Raw genomic sequence first — 22,848 nt, forward strand, 5'->3', positions numbered from 1 at the left:
CTCCCGGCCCAGGGGGCGGAGGGAAGAAAGCAGCCCTGCTGCCTGCTCGAGCCGGCCTTGTTGTCTCTTTGGCTTCACGGGTATGAAGCTAAGTCAGGAGAAGCTAAAAAGAAGAAGCCAAGCTGTTGTGTGACATTGTGTAGAGGGGAAGGAAGGGGCCCAAGGACAGAAGGGAGCAAGAGAGGGACAGAGGGAGGGAGGGATGGAGGAAGGGGGGACGGGCTGAGGTAGCGGTGCGGGTATCCCCTGAGAAACCGTGGGAGCGGTGATGCGGGGGTCAGGATTTGGGGCTAGCAGGGGTCAGGCTGGAGATGGGCGCTAAGGTTTGAATACTGAAATGCTGTGGGGGTCGCGTGGAAGGGTGAGTCTCGGTGGGCTCCTCTCTCCTCCCCGGCCCTTGGCTGACCAGAGCTCCCCATGGGGATGGAGCTCTGACCCAGTGCTTGGCCCACGCCAGATGTTGCGGAGGGTGTAGCCGGGCTCACCCTGGCGTGTGGGACCCCAGCCTCCTCCAGGGACCACCTTACATCCCACACGCGTGCCTCTGCTTGGGCAGCTTGCTGGCAAGGAGACGTAAGCTGTGTCAGCTCCCTCCCTTCTCAAGAGGAGGGCTGTGACAGAGGGGCCATGGAGGTCAAAACAGCTTCAGGCTGGGGGAGAGGGTGCGGGATGTGCCCCGGCGCAGGGCAGAGCTGGCCACGGGGCACGGCTGACGCCACTGCAGCATCACGTAGTTCAGAACGGAGGTTGGCTTGTGTCGCAGATGTGTTAGCTGACAGCAGCTCAAATGCTTCCCATCCTCACGTGGGAAATGTTTTAATTACTTTAGCTTCTGGAGGGAAAACAGGCATGTTAATGTGGGCCGATGCTGCTGTCGCTTAAACTGGGTTGCCTAAAGTTTCTCTAACGATTTAAGGAGCTCTTGTCGGAGCTTCCCAGCCTGTTACGAGTTTCCCAATGTAGAGTCTTTGTGGGTGGGAAATACCAGGGGAAAATTGCTTTGTGTAGGTAAAATGTCTTGAAGGGTGGCTGTTGTTTTTCTTGTGTTCTGGTGGGCTTAAATCCTAATGGCAGAGGTGGTGGTTGATTGGGGTTTTTTAATAACATAGATATACTTTGCTGAGCATTCTTGTTGACGGAAGCACCCTTCGTTTTCTGTAGCTGCTTTGTCCTTTGTTTTAGCAGAGGTGTTTGTGGCAGACATATCAGGAAGCTGACCCAGATCAAAATTAACTTTGCTTTGGTCTAACCCTCATCGTTTCCCTGATTTGCATCACCAGGTAGAGGCATTCTGTGCATTGCAGGCAGTGTGAGAAGGGAAGATCGAGATGAAAGTAAATGGTTGGAAACTGTAGATTGTCTTCTAGTGGCACTTTCAGTATGAAAATTCTTGTGGAACTGCTACCTTTAGCTTAGTTTTGTGATGTAGATATCAATGCTGTGCCAGCTATGTGCCTGGATGTTCATTTTAGCTTCTTCTCTTTGCTATTAAGAAAAAAAAAAAAGCAGAAAGTAAATTTTAAGTTGTTTTTCCCTTGAGGGCTCTTGGACAAAAAGAAAAAGGTTGTGTTGCAGGGAATTATTCCTTCCAGGAAAGCCTAGCTTGAGTTTTAGGAACTTTACTGGTTTTGGTTTTTTTAATTATGGAAGCTGAATTTTATAAGAACCTACAGTTTGGACTAAACTTCCTTGTTCGGATATTAGTATATCCTTTAAAAATATGTAGTATAAAGCTAGGCTCCTTATCCTGTTGGTTTTTTCTTGCCTCTCCAGTGTGAGAACAGCCTTCACTTTTTCTTGCGGTATCACTTAGGGCATTGTTATCTCTCTTCCACGTGTTTAATGACTCAGCTTGTCTTCCACCTGAGATGTCATGGCTCTGGGTGGGTTTTTTAAAAGGTAGAACTGTTGCAACATTAATAGGTGCTATGTGTACTGTTGTAATATCTAATTTGTACTTTTGACTAGGATGTGTAGGCTGGAAGAGCTAGGGGGAAGGTGGAACTGAAAATGATGTTAAAGGTGATTGAATCGCAGGCTGAACTAATAGCATAGGGCATTTCAACATCATCTCTCTGTACTGCCGAGCCACCTCTTCCATTTGTGAACAAATCTTGATTACCTGATGTACTAACAAGGACTTGTTATATTCTCTCGGTGCAAGTGTAGGAGCACGGACTAGAAGACTCAGATAAAATAACAAGCAGGTTTTGGGTTTAGGTGGAGGGTTTTTTTATGAGTCAGTTTGTGTGGTTGGTTGTTTTTTCCTTAACCAGTCTTTAGTGGGCCATTTCTATTAGTCCTTTATTGAAAACACTGAAACAAGTAAGACTGGTAGCTGAAGTCCCTCGGAGAGTAGCTGCTAGCAGATGCTTAGAAAAGAGATCTTTCCCGGATATACCCTCCAGCTGCCAAAAACCAGTGGTTTAGGGGTTTCTCAGCAAGGGATTCTACTCAGGTTACTTGCTAGAAGAGCAACTGATGGATCTATTTCCCCACAGACACCTCTTACTTCATGATTTTGCCTTTTGAATTATCTGTTTTCAACCTGTTTGTACTTTCAGCTTCCATTATGTCCTATTGCAGTGAATTCCGCAATTTAATAATACTTTTTCTCCCCCCACACAATGCAACTAATGTCTAAAACCATACAATGCTCCTTTGTTCTCTTACTGTGTAGCTGTTATTTCCTTATACGCTATTTTTTTATCTTCATCAGCATCGATAGCTACTAAAAGCCAGTTTGTTACTGACTAGCACAATATGTTTTGGCGTTATAAAATATTGTGAAATATATGAAAAGTGTTGCTTTAGTTAGTGACTTTAACTAACTTTAATGAATTGTGTGTGTTTGCTGCATTAGTGTATAAAAGGAGCACTTCTTAGGTGAGGGTTTCCGTTTTGTCCCCACCATTTGGCAGTGAACTGTTTTGCTCTACTGCAAGCTGACTGCTCTGAAGCAGCTATAGTTACTTTATTAGGTTTTGCACATTAAGCTCTCGTTATCCCTTCCCATTCGGGGGAAAAATGACATGTGAATGTTTTCCTTGCATCGACACTAGGAAGAAAACTGGCTAAATGTAATTCTCTATCTTATGAAAAAGGAGAAAGGAAACTGATCCTGCTGCTTTCATGATTGCTCATGGCGGGGCCTAGCTTCCGTAATCCTTCAAGCTCAGCCACAGGTCTCTCTAAAATACCATGGGAAGCTAGAATTTTAGGACAAAAGTTCATGCTAACAGTAATTATTTCTTTGTATAGAATTGATATCTATTTAAAAAAAAAATAAAGTCTTGTAGCCGTTATAGCGGGATCTAAGCAGAGAGTCCCCAAAACTGATCAGAGTAGATTTCATCCAGTGATAAAGACTTGTCCTGCGTGCTCGCAGCTTCCTAGGTTCCATCATACAGAATCACAGAATGGTCAAGGTTGGAAGGGACCTCTGGAGATCATCATGTCTCATTTATTTGGTGTTTGTTTGTTGGTTTTTTTAAGGCCTTTGTTTCTGTTGTCTATAATTTCCTGCAGGTTACTGGGAGTAGAGGAATACAGGAAGAGAAAAGCATGAATTACGGATTTGCAGTTTGGGCAAGGACGGCAAAAGGGGGCAGGTGCTCAAGGGTTCTTACGCAGAGAGCAGAGTTAGAGAGGGAAGGGAGGCTTGTGATGGTCAGCTCTGTAGAATTGCTTAAAAGATGGTGTCGTGCATTTATAAAGGGGTGCTATAACTTGCTGAAACATGCTATTTAGAAAGCCCTGTGTCTAGGGAGACCAAAAAGCAGGGGAGGGTCTAGGTGGCTCCAGCTAGCTCTACTATTAACTGCTTGGAGGGAGAGGAACATTAATGAGGTGTTGTCTCTGCTTCTCTCAATCTGTTTTAAAACTCACTTTAAAAAACAACAACAAGCCCACAAAAAAAAAAGCCCAACCAACAAAACCCTTAAACCCCATCTTTTAAACTGAAAGAGGCATTGTCTTGAGTTTTTTCCTGTCAGAGGGAGAAATGATGAGAAGATATTGACAGATATTGACAATTGTGTAAATAGCAAGGGCACAACTGAGCTTTGTGGGAGAGAGAATAAAGAAGTAGACAATAGGGAGAACTGGAACAGCTGGTATGAACTGGGGGTGCAAAGGAAGAAGCATTAAGCCCCTGACCCGATAAGGAGAGGTGCAAAGCACTGAGTTGGGTGGGGAATTCAGTCCGTTCTGTACCCTCCAGTGAAGAATGGAGCGCTCAGTAGTGAATGGGAGAAAGAGGTATTTGGCATAAAGGAAGATAACAAAGGTTAGGGAACCCCACCACAGGAGGACGGGAGCTCTTTCAGAGGGAGCTTGATGGGGAGAGGAGGATACTGAAGGAATGCAGGGAGTCCCTGGTATGCATGAAGTGCACTTGGGCTTCAGTGTGATTATTATTTTTTTCCTCCCTGCCCTCTCCTCATGCTATAATACAGGTTTAAACAGCCCCTTTCCTTCTCCTGCTGTTAGCACAATTGTACATAGTGCTTTGTGCAAAACAAAAGTGAGAGAAATGATCCATTTTTGGGGGGAAGAGGGAGGAAGTCCAGTAAAAATGTCTGTCTCTATTCTGGCTCTGTTCCAGAGAGGGGCTGTGTAAAATAGGGCGAAATTAGTTGCTGTAGTGTTGGATTGAGGAAGCGAGATTATGACAAAATGTGATGAGAAATCAACGGGGGCTGAATCTTTCAATGTTGCATAAGCTGGGGCTGTTGAACTTTCTGGGCTTGAGGGCTTTGCTTGAAAGAAGTGGTAAAGTATCTTCTTGACACATGTAGTCTTCTGCAGCTGTCCGTGCTCTTCTGTGGTGTGGAATCACAGGAGCAGAAGAAGGAGGACTGCTGTTCAACCTACGCTTTTTCCTGAAGGAGAGGCATGCCACACATACCTGTCAAATGCTATAAGCACATTGTTTTATTTTGACACCCTCTGGTTCAGTAGATGACCAGACCTTGTGTTTTATTTTGACACCCTCTGGTTCAGTAGATGACCAGACCTTGCTGTACCAAATCTGTGTGTGACAAGATTCTGGGGCTGTATCATCTTTCAGACATCCTTTTTAATTGAAGCAGAGAAGCCTTCTTTTTTTTTTCCCCGCCCAGGTTTGTGTTCTTTTCTAGTTCCATGAGAATAGCATCTAGCTCTGGCCAAAGAATACATTTGCTTGGACAGGATATAACTTTGGGCAGAGATAATAAACACCTCATCAGTGAAAAGCTGATGATTATTGGGAGCCTCCTGACCTTTCTGCTGAGTCTGTCAGCCATGTCAGCATTCTCAACTGCTCCCACTTCTCTAATTTGCAAACTACTTGGGTCCAGTGTGGGAAGCTGGCAGGGGACATCCCTGGATGGAGAGCCAGGCATGTGTGAAGGTGGAGGAGATGGCAGCTGTAGCTGTATTGGGAAGGCAGATAGCAGAGAGAATCTGTGGCTTTTAGGAAATTCAGAAACCTCTGTTCACCTTCGGTGATTTGGAAAACTGTATTTTACTGATAAAACATCAGAGCATTCATTTAATCTGCTAAATGCATAGTTGATCACAGGGGACCTTTGGTTATTACCACTTTGGCTTAAATTTGAACTGACAGCCTAGGGATGAAATGCCCCAGATTGTGTTTCTAAGCTCACTCAGACACCTGTTCCCCTGTTCTTACAAGGATCTTCTTCCCTTGTCCACAGCTGTGGGGATACACATGCATCCGCTACAGGTGTTAATTGATACAGATGATCCTTGCTGGGAAGAGAATGAAAACTCACTCCCTCTTTCCAGATCATCAAAGAGCAGAGCATTTTAGTTTTGAAATCTGGGGGGACCGTTGCTTTGATTTGTCCCAGCAGGAGCTAATGCATCAGCAGTCTTAATAATTATACCTGTACTATAACTTGCAACTGGACAAAAGCCATTGCTTTATCAAAAAGACCTACTAAGAGAAGTTCACGTTGAAGCTCATTTATTTGTTTATTTTTACATTTAATGTGTTACACTTGTTTTGAGGTAAGGTAAATGTAGGTGGTGTTACCTTGAACAAGAGTTCTTGCATCGTGTTCTGTGGGTTATGGAAACTTTGACAAACTGACTGCAGTAACCACCACACAAGGTTTCTGCTTCGGTTAGAATTGAGGCTGTGTTTCATGGAGCTTGCATTTCAAAAGATTGTGATAATACCCAGCATTACGGCTAATGATAAAAAAGTGTGCCATAACAGATTTCTGGTCCTGACTGATGGAAATGATCCAGTTAAAAAAGAAACTGCCCACACTCTGGCATTTGACTTAAATGGTGACGTGCCCCATGCTGGGGGGGGTGAATGCAGAGTGGGTAGGGAATTTGGCTGGCATATTTAGCCCTGGATACTTTTGTCTGTGATATGGAGAACCTGATGATTTTAAAGGAAACTAAAATCTATTTCAGTTATAGGTAGATCGTTGCAAAAGGAGGGGAGCCTAATGCAGCCAAAAAACCAGTGGCGTTCTGGACAGAATTGCTAGGTGTGGTCTGGTTCACTTGCCAAAATCCAGGGATTAGCGTGACAAGTTTCAGTAGATCTCAAGCTATCTTTTTGTAACTAGTAGAGGTGTGTCACAGTAAGGATGCCTCGTTAAACATTGCAGATTACCTTTGTGGCACTTCACAGTAATATTGGTGATAAAATTGGAAATGTCTTTAAAATACTACTTTAAAGGACTACAGTGAAACCAGTGGTTTCTCCTCGCCTTTCTGCTTGTCATGCTTCATTCATAGGTCTGTGTCAGGAGTTGCCTTGTTTAAGAATATCTGTTATTCTCTGTACAACAAAGTTGTTCTGAAAAAGCCAGTATAGGTACTGTGGTACCTTTAGTATGTGGGTTATATCACAAGTAAAACAGCTTCAACAGGGTCCTAACTGCGCTTCTATGTCCTGAAGTACCTGAGCAATGGCTGACAGCCCTCTGTTTTGGAAAGGTACAGAGCAAGAAGTGGGAGCCGCTGCCTCCCTGCAGAGCATCTGACCAAGTGAGCTCGTGCCAGGAGAGGCTCTTGAGCTCTCTGTTCCTCCAGGTGTCTCTCGGTGATCCGTGAACCCAGGGTGGCAGTAGGCTCCTCCTGTTGTCCACAGGCTCTGTCTTTCCCCCTTCGTCAGAGGAGATAAACTTTTCCAAAAGATGGCTAAGAACTCACTCCCTGGTTTAACCCCATTGCCCGACACAAAATTCCTTTGTTTAACTGGACTAACAAGGGAAAAGAAACCTAAATAACTCCACTGATTCCATTGGTAAACATCAAACATGTATTGCTGTCACTTGACCTGGATTTCTATAGTGGGATCTTTAGGGGTGTTACCAGATAACAGTATGTTAAATGTCCATTGGAATGAGAGTATCTACTCATCCTCTTTTACCTGCTCAAGGCTTCCAACATGATCTTTGATTACAATTTTTCTTCGTTTCCTTGAATTAAAGGCAAAGACTACCTTGCCAATTTTGAAGAATTTTCTAAGTTTTCTGGATTTCTAGGTACATACAAATCCAGGGTTCTCACCTATAGCTGGTGTCCCTAAGTCTTTGACTGTCTTTTGCTTCAAAGCTGGGCGAAGCAGCCAACCGTTTGACTTTAAATGGTGGAATGTTTTATTAATGAAATTATCCAAGTACTGGGTAGCAGGAAAATCATAAATTTGCTGACGATATTGTTTCCATATTAAAAGCACAGAACTAAGCGATAACATAGTGTATCAGCCATGAGGAAGTCTTAAATAACAGCAAAAAAAAAAAAAGCTGTCCAGAACTGAACCTCCCTTAAGCATGCTGGTTCTTGGGAAGGATGTGTGGTGTGGTCAGTCTAACTGGAGGCATCACTTTCTTCTTAAGTCAGTGAGTGTAAGGATGATAAGAAAACGGAACGTCTGGAGGAGCAGCTCACCTAATCTGCATTCTCGCTGCTCCCTTCTCCCGTGCTGGCCTATGAACGGATCGGCAACGGTCATTTTTCCTTTTTCCCCAGCAGTGACGCTAGGTTTATGTAAGTGTGGACAAATCTCAGCTCACTGAGGTTTGATCTGTTGTCTAAATCTGCTTAATAGCCTTTGCTGGACTTAGGAAATACATGTAATCATGTTGGTCTGTTTGTGCTGCAGGAGAGGAGTTGCAGAGGCGTAGAGAACCACAGCAGCTGTCCTCTACCTGGCAGTGGGAAAGGATTCAGATCTGTGACTGCCTGTGGCTGTTCACTGGTTTAACCTGCGAGTTGCATTTCCAGCATTTATACCCAACTTTTTTGACTCTCTTCATGAACAGTGCATCTAAATGTTAAGGATACTGCTGGAAACTACTTGAGGCAAAAATGTTACCTGTAGTTTGTACAAAAGGTGTTATAAATAATTTTTAGTAAAAATTAATTCCTAGACAAAGACTGTGTGTATGAAAATAATACTTTTGAAAGACACTCCTGTACAACAGTTCCTTTGAATCTAAGACTAATGTTAATGTAACTGATTCACAGCTTGTTTTGAAATTCTGATAGGCTATATTAAGCAGATAGTTGCTCCTTCATATTTAGTGAATGATTTAATTTCTTCAAACCCTTGTCCAAAGTGCCTACATAGTCAAATTTTGTATGTTGGAAAAAATTCCCTAAAAGCTGAAGTCTTTATTTAGTAAAATATGATGGGATTTTATATCTATATGTTGTAAATTTGAGCAAATCATCTAAGCATCTATCACAAACTGCTGAGAACTTTAGTGTCTTACTACTACTTTCTTTAAAAAAGATTAATTTTATTTTCACCATATTTTGCAGCACAAAGGATACAAATAATTCTAGAGATGTGGTTTTGAGGTGGCGGGAAAAAAAAGTCAGTTGATGCAGAAGAGGCTAAAGGTTTTTTTTGTTTGTTTTGTTTTTTTTTAATAAATAGGAGAACCTGTGTTTCGCTGGTGTATCTGGAGTACTTCATTATAGTAGTTACTACAATTCATGTAGAGACTAGCGCAAGGAATTTGGTTTGTCCATTAACTAAGTAAAAAATAGCACAATGTAGTATAGTTCTGTGCTGGACAATATTTTATCTTTAATGAAATAGATTATCAGCTAATTGGAAATTGGGAACTGCGTAGTGACCTTTTATGTGAATCTCTTTCAGGCACCTTTTTGGGCATACATCCTGGGTGCATTAGGACTTTTTATCTACCAGTCTCTGGATGCCATTGATGGGAAGCAAGCCAGAAGAACAAACAGTAGTTCTCCTCTAGGAGAACTCTTTGATCATGGTTGCGACTCTATTTCCACAGGTAGCCTTAACCTACTGTTACCCATGCTAGTTTTTAAAAAGTTACCTGTTTTCAAGAGGAGCTGATTAATCACAGATTTGTTGAAGTCGGAAAGGATCTCTGGAGATCATTTAGTCCAACCCCCTGCTCAGAGCAGGGTCAGCATGTTCCCTCCTTTTAGGATAACTTCACCGTCTACTGGTCACTGCAGCCAAGGCTGCCCCTGACCTTTGTGTCCTTGACCGGTATCGGGGAGGATATTTCAGAAGTACCTTTGGCAGATGTTGAGTGACATGCGTTCTGCTCTTACTTACTCTGCGTCTTTGTGTACAGTGTTCTTTGAATGAGCTAGATGGTGAACAAAGAATTCCATAAGAGTATGCTTAGAGATTCTTCACTATACATAGCCTGTGTTTTCCAGTAGGGTACAGGTGATGCCTAATAAAGGATTGTAAGGACATAAAAGACTGATGCTGGCATGTAAAACTAAGGATTGCACTTTAGGAGTGAGGTGCAAAATATCAGTTTGGTAATAGGGCATCCAGCCTGGCATTTAAGAGAAGGATAACTTATATTCCTTAGAAGAAGGAGTTTAAAAAATGGTTGATTGGAGTCCTTAAAAAGTAAGCCTTGCTCAGTTTTACTTTCCATAACCTAGCTGCTGTTAGTGGCAATGCCTGTACTTCCATAAAAGGTTAATGGCTGAAACATTTGCCCTGGGAGTTGGTACATCCTTTATGCCTCACTTCCCAGAGAAGTGCAACTACCAGTCTCTCTGAGCTGGGCTCTTCAGTTGGAGCTGTCAGTGATACAAAGAACATGAGATGACAAGGCCAGAAGAAGGGAGAAGGACCACTGTAGGCTTGGAGGCAGGGCCCTCGCTTGAAAGAAAAGGAGTCCCGTGTTGTGGTCTCTCCTGCCAGACTGTCCCTGAGCGTAGCTACTCAGTAAAGTCATATTGTTAGTCATATAGTTACTTTGTTATAGTAATGGAAAATGCCTTGTGATTATTTTATTATTTATTTTTTTTTATTTCTCTTAACTGCAAGCAAAGAGGGTATATGACTAACATGTTCATTTCTGCTTTTCAGTTTTTGTTGTCCTTGGATCCTGCATAGCAATCCGACTAGGAACAAATCCTGACTGGTTATTTTTCTGTTGTTTTGTGGGACTGTTCATGTTCTATTCTGCTCACTGGCAGACATATGTATCAGGCATACTAAGGTTTGGAAAGTAAGTAGGTATCTTTAGAATTACATGTGGCTTAACGCTAGCTACTTGATTTCCATTTTGTCTTGATTTTTTTTTTTCCCCCCCGTTATCTCTTCCTCTCACCTTCTTCCTCCTCTCCCTTCTACCCTAGCAGGCTTGTGTTTTACTTGGCAAGAACTTTAAAACTCTGCATAATACCGAGTAGAGGACTTGTTCTTTTAGCAGCTGATTTTAGCTGTGTATGCTTTGTTTGCATGCATTTGGCTTTTTTATCTGTGGATTTGTTCTCGGAACCCATACAGGCCCCATGCAGGCTGAGGCCGGAGGGGTCTTGCCTGCAGTGTCAACAAGCGCTCTGCATAGGAGTAGGGACAGAGCAACAACTACAGTACCACGGTACCTCCCTTTGTAACCTCCCAGCCACAGAACAGCGTCAGCACAGCGGACTCTGAACCACGTACATTTTTAGAGAAATTCCCAGGCTAATGACTTTCCCTTCCATAGACATCTTCAGTTTTCCTTCGAATGAGCTCTCTGCAACCATTGCATCCCTTGGCAAGGAGATTCACAGAGCTGAAGAATTACCTCAGGTTTATTCTAGGGCCTTTGCTTTTAATCTGGCTCGTACTGGCTTTGATGTCCTTTAGGTTTTGCGTTAGGTCACTGTTCTAGAGATTGCTGTGATGCTGTTCATGGCTTGGTAGAAATTTCATCTGTCCTCACTGCAGTGTAGGAGGAGGAATCATGACATTCATGTAGAAGATAACAATTTCAATTTAACTCCTAATAGTGTGGGGATTGCTGCACCCTCCTGCAGCTGTGGTGGTGCCGAGCCATGGCCCTTTGCTGTTTTTAAACAGTAAGCTGCAATTTAGTAATGATTTCTGAAAAGAGGGAAAGATCAGAGACTTCTGTAGCAGCGAAATTGGAAATACATGGCAGATGAAGGCTATCTATCCTCCTGCTAATCCTGGTCACGTGCTAAGTCACCTGTTTATAGTCCTACTTAGCTCTGACCTGCAAGAAGCACCTTAACAAATCTGAGCATCGCTGGGTGTACAGGCCAGTGATCAGCTGTCCTGCATACTGTTTGATGTCTGTATCAAAAGAAAGCTGTCTTTGTGGTAATGCCAAGAGCTCTTTTTTATTTGCTGATAATGCATCTTACCACACAAACTATAACTCTTCTACTTGCCTATCCATCCTCCTCTTTTTTAAAGGATGTTTTGTGCTGTAAAAAAAAAAAAAAAAGACGCTTTCGAGTGATGGCTGAAATAAGATAATTTCCATACCTGACAGCGGACTACACTGAAGGGAGATGGACTATGCCATGAGCTCTGGCATTTTGCGTACATGATTCCTTTTCTGTGCCTTTCATTCCTGCATAAAATGTGAGAATGATTTCCCTGCATCAGGAAGGCACCGAGACTCCTGTACCACATAAAAAGTTCTTCATTAAAAATGTAATGGCTTCTACGTAAATATAGTGATAGCGCATAGTACAAGCAGTTCGGGATGGCCTGGCATTCTCTGCTCTTACTGTTTGAAGTTAAATAGACACAAATTTTCTCCAAGATAACTTATTTCAGTTTAGTGGAACAGATCAGAGTTTTTTTTTCAAGGCTCGCAATTCTATTGCTCTTAAGCATAGAGGTGAGAGTCTAAATGAAGGCATTAGTATATTGCTCTAAATATGGTAATACATAATAACATGGACAGAAGCTTTCACTGATGCTCTTCCTGAGTTAGCAGCGCTTGATTTTAGAAGTCAAATAACAGATGAGAGAGTCCTAGCGCTGATGGCCAGGAAGGATCAGAGCCGCTGGGTACTGGGCCACTGTCAGGTTATGTACAACACCGCACGGTGCTTGATTAAAATCTTCAGACTCTGATTTGGGCTGTGTTGCAACCAACAGCCCTGAGCCTCTGTAAAATTAAGTACTAAACTTTGGCACATTTAATGACACAACTTCAAGTTTGAGCCTCCTCCCGCCACCAGCAACAGCAAATGCAGCACAGCTTAAACATCTAGGTTTTGATAGTACAGAGTGCAGACTCTGAACGCTTGTGCTTGCATGTGGACGCTTTTGCATGCTGTAACTGACAAGTTCAGCGTGCCGCTACCGCAGTGACTGGGCAGGTGTGACACTTCATCCCTGGTAGAGAGGGCAAAGCCCCCTCCCAGCAGCGCTGTGCCATTTCCCCCCTGCACAGATTCTGTCACTTGACGTCAGGCCAATTCGTGAAATGGGCAGCAGGTAACAGCCTGCCCTGGGCTAGCAACTGAACTGGTTCACCTCACGGTCCGCTGAGGACCACAGCTGGTACCAGTCAGGGAGCGCAATGGCGTAGCACGGAGAGGACGACCCATTCCAACACCTTTGAGCAGTGACAAGCACCTTAGCTCATCACTGAGTTGCAGCTTAAACTTTGCCTCTTCTAAGACTAAGAGTCTGAAGCTTGTGATGAAACTTAGCGTGTTTTATCACTGTCTTTCTGATGACAGAAGAGAGTTTATTGTTACCGTGATTATCAAGATCGGATAAATGTTTTCCATTAGCCAAGAGCTGATTCCTATCTCCCTTTAAAAATACACTGTTTCCTGTGCAAAGTTCACGTGCTAAGCAAGTTGTGTACGTGTTGACTTTGGTCATAATACCTTAAAACAGCAAATTTATTCTAACTGCTTAAGGAAATGATATATTTTCAACATCCATTGTCACTGTTTGCTGGTAGCTTCAGTACAAAGATCAGGTATATGTCTCAAAACCTTTGGTAGCATAAAAGGAACCTTAGATGTGCACTTTTTTTTTTTTTTCATTTTAAAGCTTTATTGAAAGTATTGTTTATTTTTTTTCTTGAGCCTCTGCTTAACTTTTTTTATATATTCAGGTCTTCTCAGAACATTTCATCAATCAAACACAGTAATAGGGAGTTGACTATCATGTCTGAGAACAAAAAAGGGGGAATACAGAGTCTAGAGAGCATACAAGGCACCCTATTTTAAAAATGTTTTTATGGAAAAAAGCAAGATATCAATTATATGTCCTCTGAAAGAAGACAGATGCTTTGCTATCCACTGACTCAGTCGTCAAAGTACTGCCCTTAGCTGTCAGATTTTCATGATATGATGTCTTAAAGAAATCTCTTCTGTCCCAGCCTCCTCTTTGTGGTCCATACTTCTATATGATACGCTTTTCATGGAAATGTTTGATTGCATTTACTGTGAGCTTGCCTTAAACTTTGATTTGATACTTACAAATCAACAAGTCTGTAAATTTACACAAAATTCTCCAATAGTTACCAATGTGTTCATTAAAGTTTTTCCCCCTATTAAAATTATATATAGCTTGCTCTAGATAAGGAGTATAGATTTAATTATAAAACTTAGCTAAACATGTGTGCCTCCATATAGACTCCCATTCTCAGTCAAGGAAAATCATATTCTATGTACACTGATGTAATTTGAAGGAGATAATTTGAAGTCAGCGGTCCCCCCTCCGCTGCCTTACACTTACAGCAAAAAGACCTTTTCCTTAACTAAATCTCTTTTTTTTTTTTTTTTTTCTTTTCTTCCTTCATAGAGTTGATGTAACTGAAGTTCAGATAGCCATAACAATGCTGCTCTTGATATCTGCATATGGTGGCACAGCAATATGGGAGTATAAGGTGAGTGTATTGAGTGTTCAGAGTTGCTGCTGAGTATTCAGTTCCTGTTAAGTATTCGCAGTTCCTGTGGTATTTGAAGCTGTCCTGTGCAAGTCCCATCAACACCTACTAGCTGTCTGATGCTCTGGTTTAGCTTATTGTACAAACGCAGGTTATTTTTATGTTGTAGTCAACTTAGGTATAATGGTGTGACTTCCTCTGCACAAAGTTAGAGCTATATAAAGGAAAAAAGACCCCATCTGCCACATCTAAACTTCTGATCTGGAACTAATACTGCACAGATACTTAAGCTTTAACAAACAGTTTTTGTTCTAGTTTTACTTCTTTTGTATATTTTATTCTAAGCCATAAATTTCTGTTCAGTTAACTGATTTATGGGATGCTTTGTTTTAAAATTTAAAGAGTGAATGCTTCAATCTAACAAAACCATGAGATGAAGTTAGGGGGGTTTTGGTGAAATAATCCATACTTATGTGCTGATGGAGATGTACTGATTTTTAACAGTTATGTCACATCCATCGTAAATATCTATAATTAAATAATTGTTTTCTGTCCAAAAACATATCCCTGTTTCTGGCTTTTATTCTGATCTTTAAAGTTGCACTTTAGTGTATGGGATCAAAAGCATATTAGACTAACATCTTCATCTTTCCTAGGGTCTTTACTCAGAAATGTATAGTTCTGTTTGGTTATAGCGCATGGTAGAGCTGAGACCATTCCATGCTATTGATAACCAATGCAAATTAATCTAAATATAAACCACCAAGTAATTGTAATTAATTCATGAGTTTACTGAGCAATTAAGAAATGTTTAGCTAAACTTTGTTTCCTTTCCTTTTCCATCCTGCAAGATGCTTTTTTTCTGTTTTCAAACAGCTTATATTCATGTTGGAAAATAAAGCAAGTGCATTAGACTTCCATTATAATAGATTTTTCTTCAGTATTAAAATTTGCGGTAGTTATGCTGTATCTCAAAACAATCTATATTCAAAAATATAGTCAATGGTTTCAATTTATTGCTACTTCTTTTTTTTTTTTTTTTTTTTTAAATCCTCTGCTGCCTTTGGAAGTTTCCTTGAAACTGCAATTGATTCTGAAAGGTAACTGTTTAATTCAAATTTGTATCTGGAGACTATTCTAAATGCAAAGATACAGCATACAAATAACATGTACCAAAACACAAAGCGGGCAGATGGTGTTTGTGTTTCCTGTGGCTCAGTATTGTGTTACTCAGTGACACAGAAGGAATTATCCTTCTCCCCCATCCCGTGCCTTGGTGATGCAGTACCCTGTGTCAACTTTTTGCTTATGTAGTAAAAATATTTGAAGAACATCCTAAGGACAAACACAGTACGATCTTGCTGAATTTCAAGACCAGAACTTAAGTAATCAAAAGTTGAGTTTAAACGTTACAGAAGAAGTTTGGCATCTCCTTAGTAAGGAAACACCGTCCTCCAGAGCTTGTTCCCAGGAAAGCAAGAGCTCAAATAAAACAATTGTTTTACTACAATCAGTAGCTTTTTTAATCACTTTTTAAAAAAGGTGTTATCCTTTACTTTTAATATGTTTCTCTTGTTTTTCCTGCTAAGGTCCCTTTGGTGGGCTTAGAACTGAAGTTCTTTGCAGTTTTTGGCATACTATGTGGAACAGCACTTTCTTTTTTCAATTACTTCCGTGTCATCTTTGGTGGAGGGGTTGGAAAGAACGGATCTACAATAGCAGTAAGTTGCTTTAAAAATCTGAATGAGGTTTGAATAATTTACGCCCATAATTTATTGCATTTCAGATGATCGTAAGGGTTTTATTTGTTTAAGCATTTAAGTAGACAAGCATATGAGTGTTGGACAGCTAAAGCAAAGACTTCATTCCCCCTACCTGTTACCAGATTTCTTCTGTCGCAGGAACCAGCAATGAATTTTCTTACAGAATTGATTTATGGTCACTGCAAAGGATACTAACAGCATTGCCATAATGCTAATGGACTTTCCTTGAGTTTTGGTAACTCTGGTTTTGTTTAATGGGATTTGCAATAGGTGTAAAATACGGACCCCACTGTGTGACTGAAGCCTAAGACAAATTTTCTGTCCATTTGTATTTCAGGGAACAAGTGTTCTCTCACCAGGCCTGCACATTGGACTGCTTATCACGCTGGCCGTTATGATCTATAAAAAGTCCACAACTCAGCTGTTTGAAAAACACTCTTGCCTGTATGTCTTGACATTTGGATTTGTGAATGCTAAAATCTCACAGAAATTGGTGGTAAGGAATCTTGTTTCAGTCCTAAACTTCCTAAAACTAAACTGGTTCTTGGCTTAACGCTTGCTGGATCAGTGGGCGCTATGCAAGTTTTCCCATTCTGCTCTGCCGCTGTATTACCAGTCTCATTATGACCACGACACTGAACTAGACTCAGGTTCCTACAGAGAGATTATATATGACACTGATGCAAACGCATACTTATTGTTGAACGTACCAGTGAGAACTTTCAGTTTTGTTTAATTTACTCCTAGAAATATAGTGGCTGTCTTTAACATCATAACTGTGGTCGCTCAAGCCTCAATAACAGTGCTGTGGCTTCTGATTTAATTATCTGAAATAGGAATTTACTTTAGTCATTAAAATGAAGATATAAACTTTTCTATCTTTATCTCTTTTGTTATTAAAAACCTCATCAATGGATTAAAAAACAAAAATCCTCCTTACTACATATTTGTTAACAGCAGTAATCCAGTGTCTTGGTTTCAGCTGTGATTGAGTTAACTTTCTCGCTAGCAGCTGGTATAGTGCTGTGTTTTGGATCTGAGATGAAAATAGTGTTGGTAAAAGACTGATGTTTTTAGTTGTTGCTGAGCAGTCAAGGCCTCTTCTGCTTCTCATGCTGCCCTGCCAGCGAGTAGGCTGGGTGTGCACAAGAAGTTGGGAGGGGACACCTGACCCCAACTGACCAAAGGGATATTCCACACCATATGACGTCATGCTCAGTATGTAAAGCTGGGGGAAGAAGAAGGAAGCGAGGGGGGGTGTTTGGAGTTACAGCGTTTTGTGTTCCCAAGTAACCGTTAGGTGTGATGGAGCCCGGCTTTCTTGGGGTTGGCGGAACACCTGCCTGCCGATGGGAGGCAGTGAGTGAATTCCTTGTTGTGCTCTGCTTGTGCGTGCAGCTTTTGCTCTACCTATTAAACTGTCTTAATCTCAACCCATGAATTTTTCCTTACTTTTACTCTTCTGATTCTCTCCCCCATCACAACTGGGGAAAGTGAGTGAGTGGCTGTGCAGTTCTAGCTGCTGCCTGGGGTTAAAACACAACCTCCAGCCAGCTGTGGTGGGTTTTTTTCAATATTTTTTCCCCAACATGACATTTTTCAAACGCTAGAAAACCTGTATTCTACAGACTTTCTTGCTAAACGGGAGTTCACCTACTGAGCTACTAATGTGGCTCAAGAGAGAGAATGCTGATAAGAAGACTGAGCCTTAGGATTGAACTTGAGGCAGTTCACCTCTTCCGTCAGACACCATGGCTCCCTTGCTCCTTCAGAGGACCACTGGGTCCTTGTAACCAGCTGTCATCACTGTATGTTGGTCAGCTGACTCACAGACACTTCTGAGCAAACCATGTTTCCCTTGATGCTTTACGTGTAGCTTTGAGGATGGCCTGCTCCAGAGGCAAATCCGTAAAGGCAGTGGGGAAAGAATTTCGTGGGTTTAGCGCTCTCAGTTTTCTGATACTGTTTCAGGAGGCCTTGTCCTTCAGGCGCTCTGGAGTGAGCACACAGCAGTAAAGACTTAAGGCATGACCAGGTGGGAGAGGCCCAGCGGGCACATGAGCCAAGGTCTGTGCAGTTTGCGTGGATGTGCCAGAGCTGCTCCACGGGCGCTAACCCTGCATAGTTGCTGCACATCAGGCCAGATGTGAGCCAGGAATTGCTCCCTGCAGTGGATCCCTTTAGCAGGAGAGATGCATCCTTTGTTGGCTTATAGTGGAAGCCTTTGTCAGCTCTCCTCTGGATGTAAGCCTTTGTGGTTTGTCCTGTCTTTAGATTGCGCCACTCACAGCCTTTTCTGTGAATTTTGCTGTTCGGCACAGAGTGGAACATGATTTATATTATGCTAGGAGACCTCTTTGTTCACAGGAACTTCTCAGTACCTTAATCGTATTTGCCAGGTATCCACAATGCATGGAAACAAGGAATGACAGGGTGATTTCTTATGGCAAGCTTGGCACCTAGAGAACTTTCCTTCTGCCATGTTTGAGCTTCCTAGTATGGATTCTTTGTATGTCCTTTATTGGGTCTCCAGCTTCTTACAAAATACTCTTCTGCCTCTAAATTAAAGGTGAGCTTAAGCTGTCTCCAAGAATGGTAAATATGGAAGGATCAAGGTGTGTGGGGGAAAGAGACTCCATCCTTCCCCTCCAGTAATCTTTCTTTGTCTCTTGGTCATTCTGTAAAGTGTCTCTGTGTGTGCATCACTATCTCTACTAAACAGTGAAAACACATCTTTTCACCTAAGCAAAAGCCTAATTTATAGTTAGCTTTTGGCTAAGTAAAGCCACCATTTCTATGTTAGACTTGTAAACAACATTTCAAGTGAATAGTATTCATTTTCAGTAATACACTTGCATCACCTTACCCTTCAAATACAGCACTGAACAAACAGAGTGGGGAACCTCTGCAAATAGCTAAAATGCACTGGTATAGACGTAACATATTACAAAAGAACACTGAAGGACATATACACATCTCTTATTACAGAAAGTCAAAAAATACCAACTGATCATTCAAATAGCTGTTATCACTGATTAAAGCGCTGTATATTGATTGAATAACCTGGAAAGAGGTTACTTGGTTCTTGAGAAAGAAACTGTCAGGGAGCAGTAGGCCCGTAGCATTTATGAAGCCCTTGGCCTGCCCGGTGATTGCTTCCCAAGAACCGGGGACAGGAGGCTGTTGCTGGGTAAGGATGTGTCCTGGCTTCAGCTGGGATAGAGTTGATTTTCTTTCTGGTGGCTGCTGTGTTTTCAGATTTGGTATGAAAGGAATGTCAATAGTGCATATTGTTTTAGTTGTTGCTGAGTGATGTCTATACTAGTCTAGGATTTTTTCAGTTTTCCACAGAAGCTGAGAAGGAGCACAGACAGAACAATAGAACAGCCAGTGGAATATTCCGTACCATAGACATCATGCTCAGAATACAAATGGGGGTTGGCCAGGGTAGGGTGGGGGGAATCCACAATCTCTGTTCAGGTTGGGCTGGGCAACCAATTCACCGGCCAGTGAGAGTGACTTGTCTTGTATATTCTTCTACCATTATTATTGTTATTTTCCTTTTCCATCATTGTTCTATTAAACTGTCTTTATCTCAGCCCATGAGGTTGGGTTTTTTTTCCCCTTTCCTCTCCTTTTCTCCCTTTTCTCCCTACCTTTCTGGAGGGAAAGGGGGCATGAGAGGCCGTGTGGTTCTAGTTGCTGGCTGGGGTTAAACCATGACAGATATCATGCCCTTTCATCACTGTGGTGAAGGTTTTCTGGTTGTTACACTGATCTTGCAGTGTTGCATTTTTGTCTCTGTCCTTTTTTCGTCTTTTTTTTTTTGTTTTGTGGGGTTTTTTTGTTTGTTTGTTTTTTGGTTGTTTTTTGTTTTGTTTTGTTTTTTAACATAGGTGGCTCACATGACAAAAAGTGAAATCTGCCTTCAGGACACTGCATTTATTGGGCCAGGACTTCTATTTTTGGACCAGTACTTCAACAGTTTTGTTGATGAATATATTGTTCTATGGATAGCATTGGTAAGCGTTCATTTTATACTTTTCATTTGGAGCGTACTTAAAGGAATGGATTGAGAACTGTCCCTGTCGTTCTGCTCTGCCATTTCTGCCTTGCTCAGATTTCAGCTGTCAATGAGGGAGTGCCAGGATGCCATGTAAACATGTATTTTGGGAGCTGACTGGCTTGCTTTCCTTGGAACAGAAATGTGAAAGGAAATTTACAGATCTCTCTTGTAATTATGCTTTAATTCAGATGGTTTGTTTATTCTGCTAACTGCAGACTAACAACCTTTGTTTATCAGACTTAAGTGTTTAATGCTGTTTGTTTTTTGGTTTTTTTTTCTTTTATTCATTTAAATAGACAACTCTATATGTTAAAATTCTTGTTAAACTTGTCACTTGACTAGACTGGTTAAAGTATAGATTAATTTGTAGTAGGGAAAATTTAAAAAAATACTTGTTTTTTTTTAACTTGTTCTGTTTTGTTCTTTTGAAGTTCATATCCTTGTTTGATATGCTGAGATATGCCACTGGTGTATGCCTACAGATTGCTGCTCATCTTCATATACATGTCTTCAGAATTTCATCTCATCAAGCTCCTGAACAGGTTCAAAACCATAATGACTGATTAAATAGGTCAAGGACAAGAGGAGAAGCAGTTAGGGGAATGCTGAATGAAGCAGCCTCTCTTTTTTGGGAAGACAGATTAAGCTTTTCAAGAAAATAGTTTTATGAGAAAGCTCTCTCTATCCCAGATATTACCAGATGTTAGAATTAGTAAATATAAAGTCCTACAGATTCTACTGTGATCAATACATTTGAATCAGGACATATTTCCCCCCATGTTCTAGACATTGCAGCTGTTATTTCATACCATGAATCCCACGTTTTGCCATTTCCTGTTACGTAACCTTAATTCTGTACTTCTGGTCTGGTGAATGTAGACTGCAAACCAAGGTGCTACCAACCAGAATTGGAAGAGGAATTTCACTTTTCCCTCAACCAAGTGACTAATCATCTAGCGTTAGTTTCTAAAGTCTTCCTGGAACTGCTGTGAAGTGGTAGTCAGAGGTATCAGTGAATACAGTACTGCATTACTGAGACTGGTAAAATGAGGCATCCATGAGGTAAAACTACTCGTTAATCTCTGTTCTGTTACTGCTAAAGAACAAGCTACTGGATCAGTAGGATGAATGAAGTATAGCTCAGGAAAATTTTCTTCTATTTCAAAATACTGTTACTGAGTGCCTTTAGAACTCGTGCATTCCCTAGAATCTAAGTATATAACCTACTGTTACTAAATACAATTGTAGCTTGTATTTTATTTCAACGCCAGTTTCTGGTTTTGTGGTCATAATAAGGTTTGCCTCATTGTACTCATTATCTAGACTATAGGTAGTTGTGTACTTCGAGGACATGGACTTTACCTACCCTAACTCGTATCTGTGAAACTGCACAGGTGAATGACAAAGCTCTTTGATAAACTTAAACGACTGTGATTGTTTGACTGTGACAATGCAACCCACCCGTATGTGATTCCCTCTGAAGTACATCTGCTGTCGCTGTATTCATCTACCTTATAATCGATCTAATTTGTCTTGTAACTATCACTGTACTTTATTGAAACAGAACTGCATGGAACTAAACCCTAATGTATAGTAAAACTCTCCCAAACAGAAAGTGAGGCCCACTGTCAGCCTTTTTCTTTCTTTAAGAACAGACCCACTGGCTAACAAAATATGCCTAGCTGAAGGGCTGCTGTTGTCATTAAAGAAAAGCTGAATAGAAGTAGCTTATTATCTGTACAAGAAACTCATGACTTGTACACAAACCCTCTAAGCTTAACCTCCCTTAAAGAGGTACTATTTGAGTATGATTTTTGTAAAAAGCCATTGAATGTTTGTGTCTGTTACCACTTTCAGTTGCTGATACATAGCTGGCTGTGAGCTTATAAAGTCCTTCCTGAACTTTACAATAAAGAATGCTATGGTTCGTTTTAAAAATATTACCACTGCAGCTTCCTAGCTGCACATTAATTCAAAAAGACTTCTTGAGGTGTACAAGGAGCTTTAAAAATGGCGTATTGCCTGCTAAATTTGGGGGGCATAAGATGCCATCTCCCACACTCCTGCCTAAGAAGGATATACTGTTACAGTTACCCCTGAAGTGTAACAGTTACTGCCAAGGACTAGCTCTCTAAGTGACTAATACCAATTCCAAATGAATCATACCACTCCTGTTTGAGGCTGGGAAAGACACAGCATTGACAGCTGACCTTAGCCTGCAGCCAGGCCATGGGCAAATAAGAAGACAGTAAAGACCATTTCAGTTTGTATGAATACTGTAAACAAATTACACATCTGATGAAAAGACAGAGGCAGCTTTTTTAGATGAGAAGGTTTGGTTCCCCAGAGTGCTCAAAAGTGGGTCATGTAGTACTGGGTGTAAGTAGTTTTAAGGATATGATTGAGGTCTGTGGATGATAAGAAGCTAATGCATAAATTGGTCAGAAAACCAGAAGCATGAGGCAATACTAACAAATAAAACCAGAAACATAAGGCAATACTAACAAATAACCTAGTACTGAAGATAGGAAGCAAAAACTGTTAACTGTACTTCGTAGCATCATCTAGCCATCCTTAGGGGGCTGAGACTCAGCAGCACGGTTACAAATTAGCACAGTTAGTTGTTACCCACCAGAAGCCCATGTTGTCTCATACATCATTCTAGCGATGTAACTTTTGTGTTTGCTCCTTCCCTGAGCCCTAGGAGACGCAGAACAAGAAGAGCTCTGCACCAGTTTCTTGTTCAACTTCAGTTGCAGCCTAATAGCTGAAGTATCTGTAGGTCAGCTATCAGTAATCTGGCTCCCAGAACTGCAGAACCATTATCAAATTACTCGATTCCGAACTAAAAATGCTAGTAAGCTGAGGA

The 22,848-nt window shown here is 41.3% G+C and overlaps 1 protein-coding gene across 1 annotated transcript in view; it reads left to right on the top strand.

Moving 5' to 3' along the window:
- Positions 1 to 20,682, top strand: part of CHPT1 (choline phosphotransferase 1) — a 21,714-nt gene extending 1,032 nt beyond the window's left edge. Inside the window, exons 2-8 of the mRNA XM_009887437.1 lie at positions 8,918 to 9,002; positions 9,143 to 9,290; positions 10,361 to 10,502; positions 14,066 to 14,150; positions 15,740 to 15,871; positions 19,810 to 19,935; positions 20,411 to 20,682. Coding sequence (XP_009885739.1) covers positions 8,918 to 9,002; positions 9,143 to 9,290; positions 10,361 to 10,502; positions 14,066 to 14,150; positions 15,740 to 15,871; positions 19,810 to 19,935; positions 20,411 to 20,542 — 850 coding nt within the window. The 3' untranslated portion in view covers positions 20,543 to 20,682. The remainder of the gene's footprint in view (positions 1 to 8,917; positions 9,003 to 9,142; positions 9,291 to 10,360; positions 10,503 to 14,065; positions 14,151 to 15,739; positions 15,872 to 19,809; positions 19,936 to 20,410) is intronic.
- Positions 20,683 to 22,848: the final 2,166 nt, after the last annotated feature.

This window comes from Charadrius vociferus, unplaced genomic scaffold (assembly GCF_000708025.1).
Source record: "Charadrius vociferus isolate BGI_N301 unplaced genomic scaffold, ASM70802v2 scaffold196, whole genome shotgun sequence".
Taxonomy (NCBI): domain Eukaryota; kingdom Metazoa; phylum Chordata; class Aves; order Charadriiformes; family Charadriidae; genus Charadrius; species Charadrius vociferus.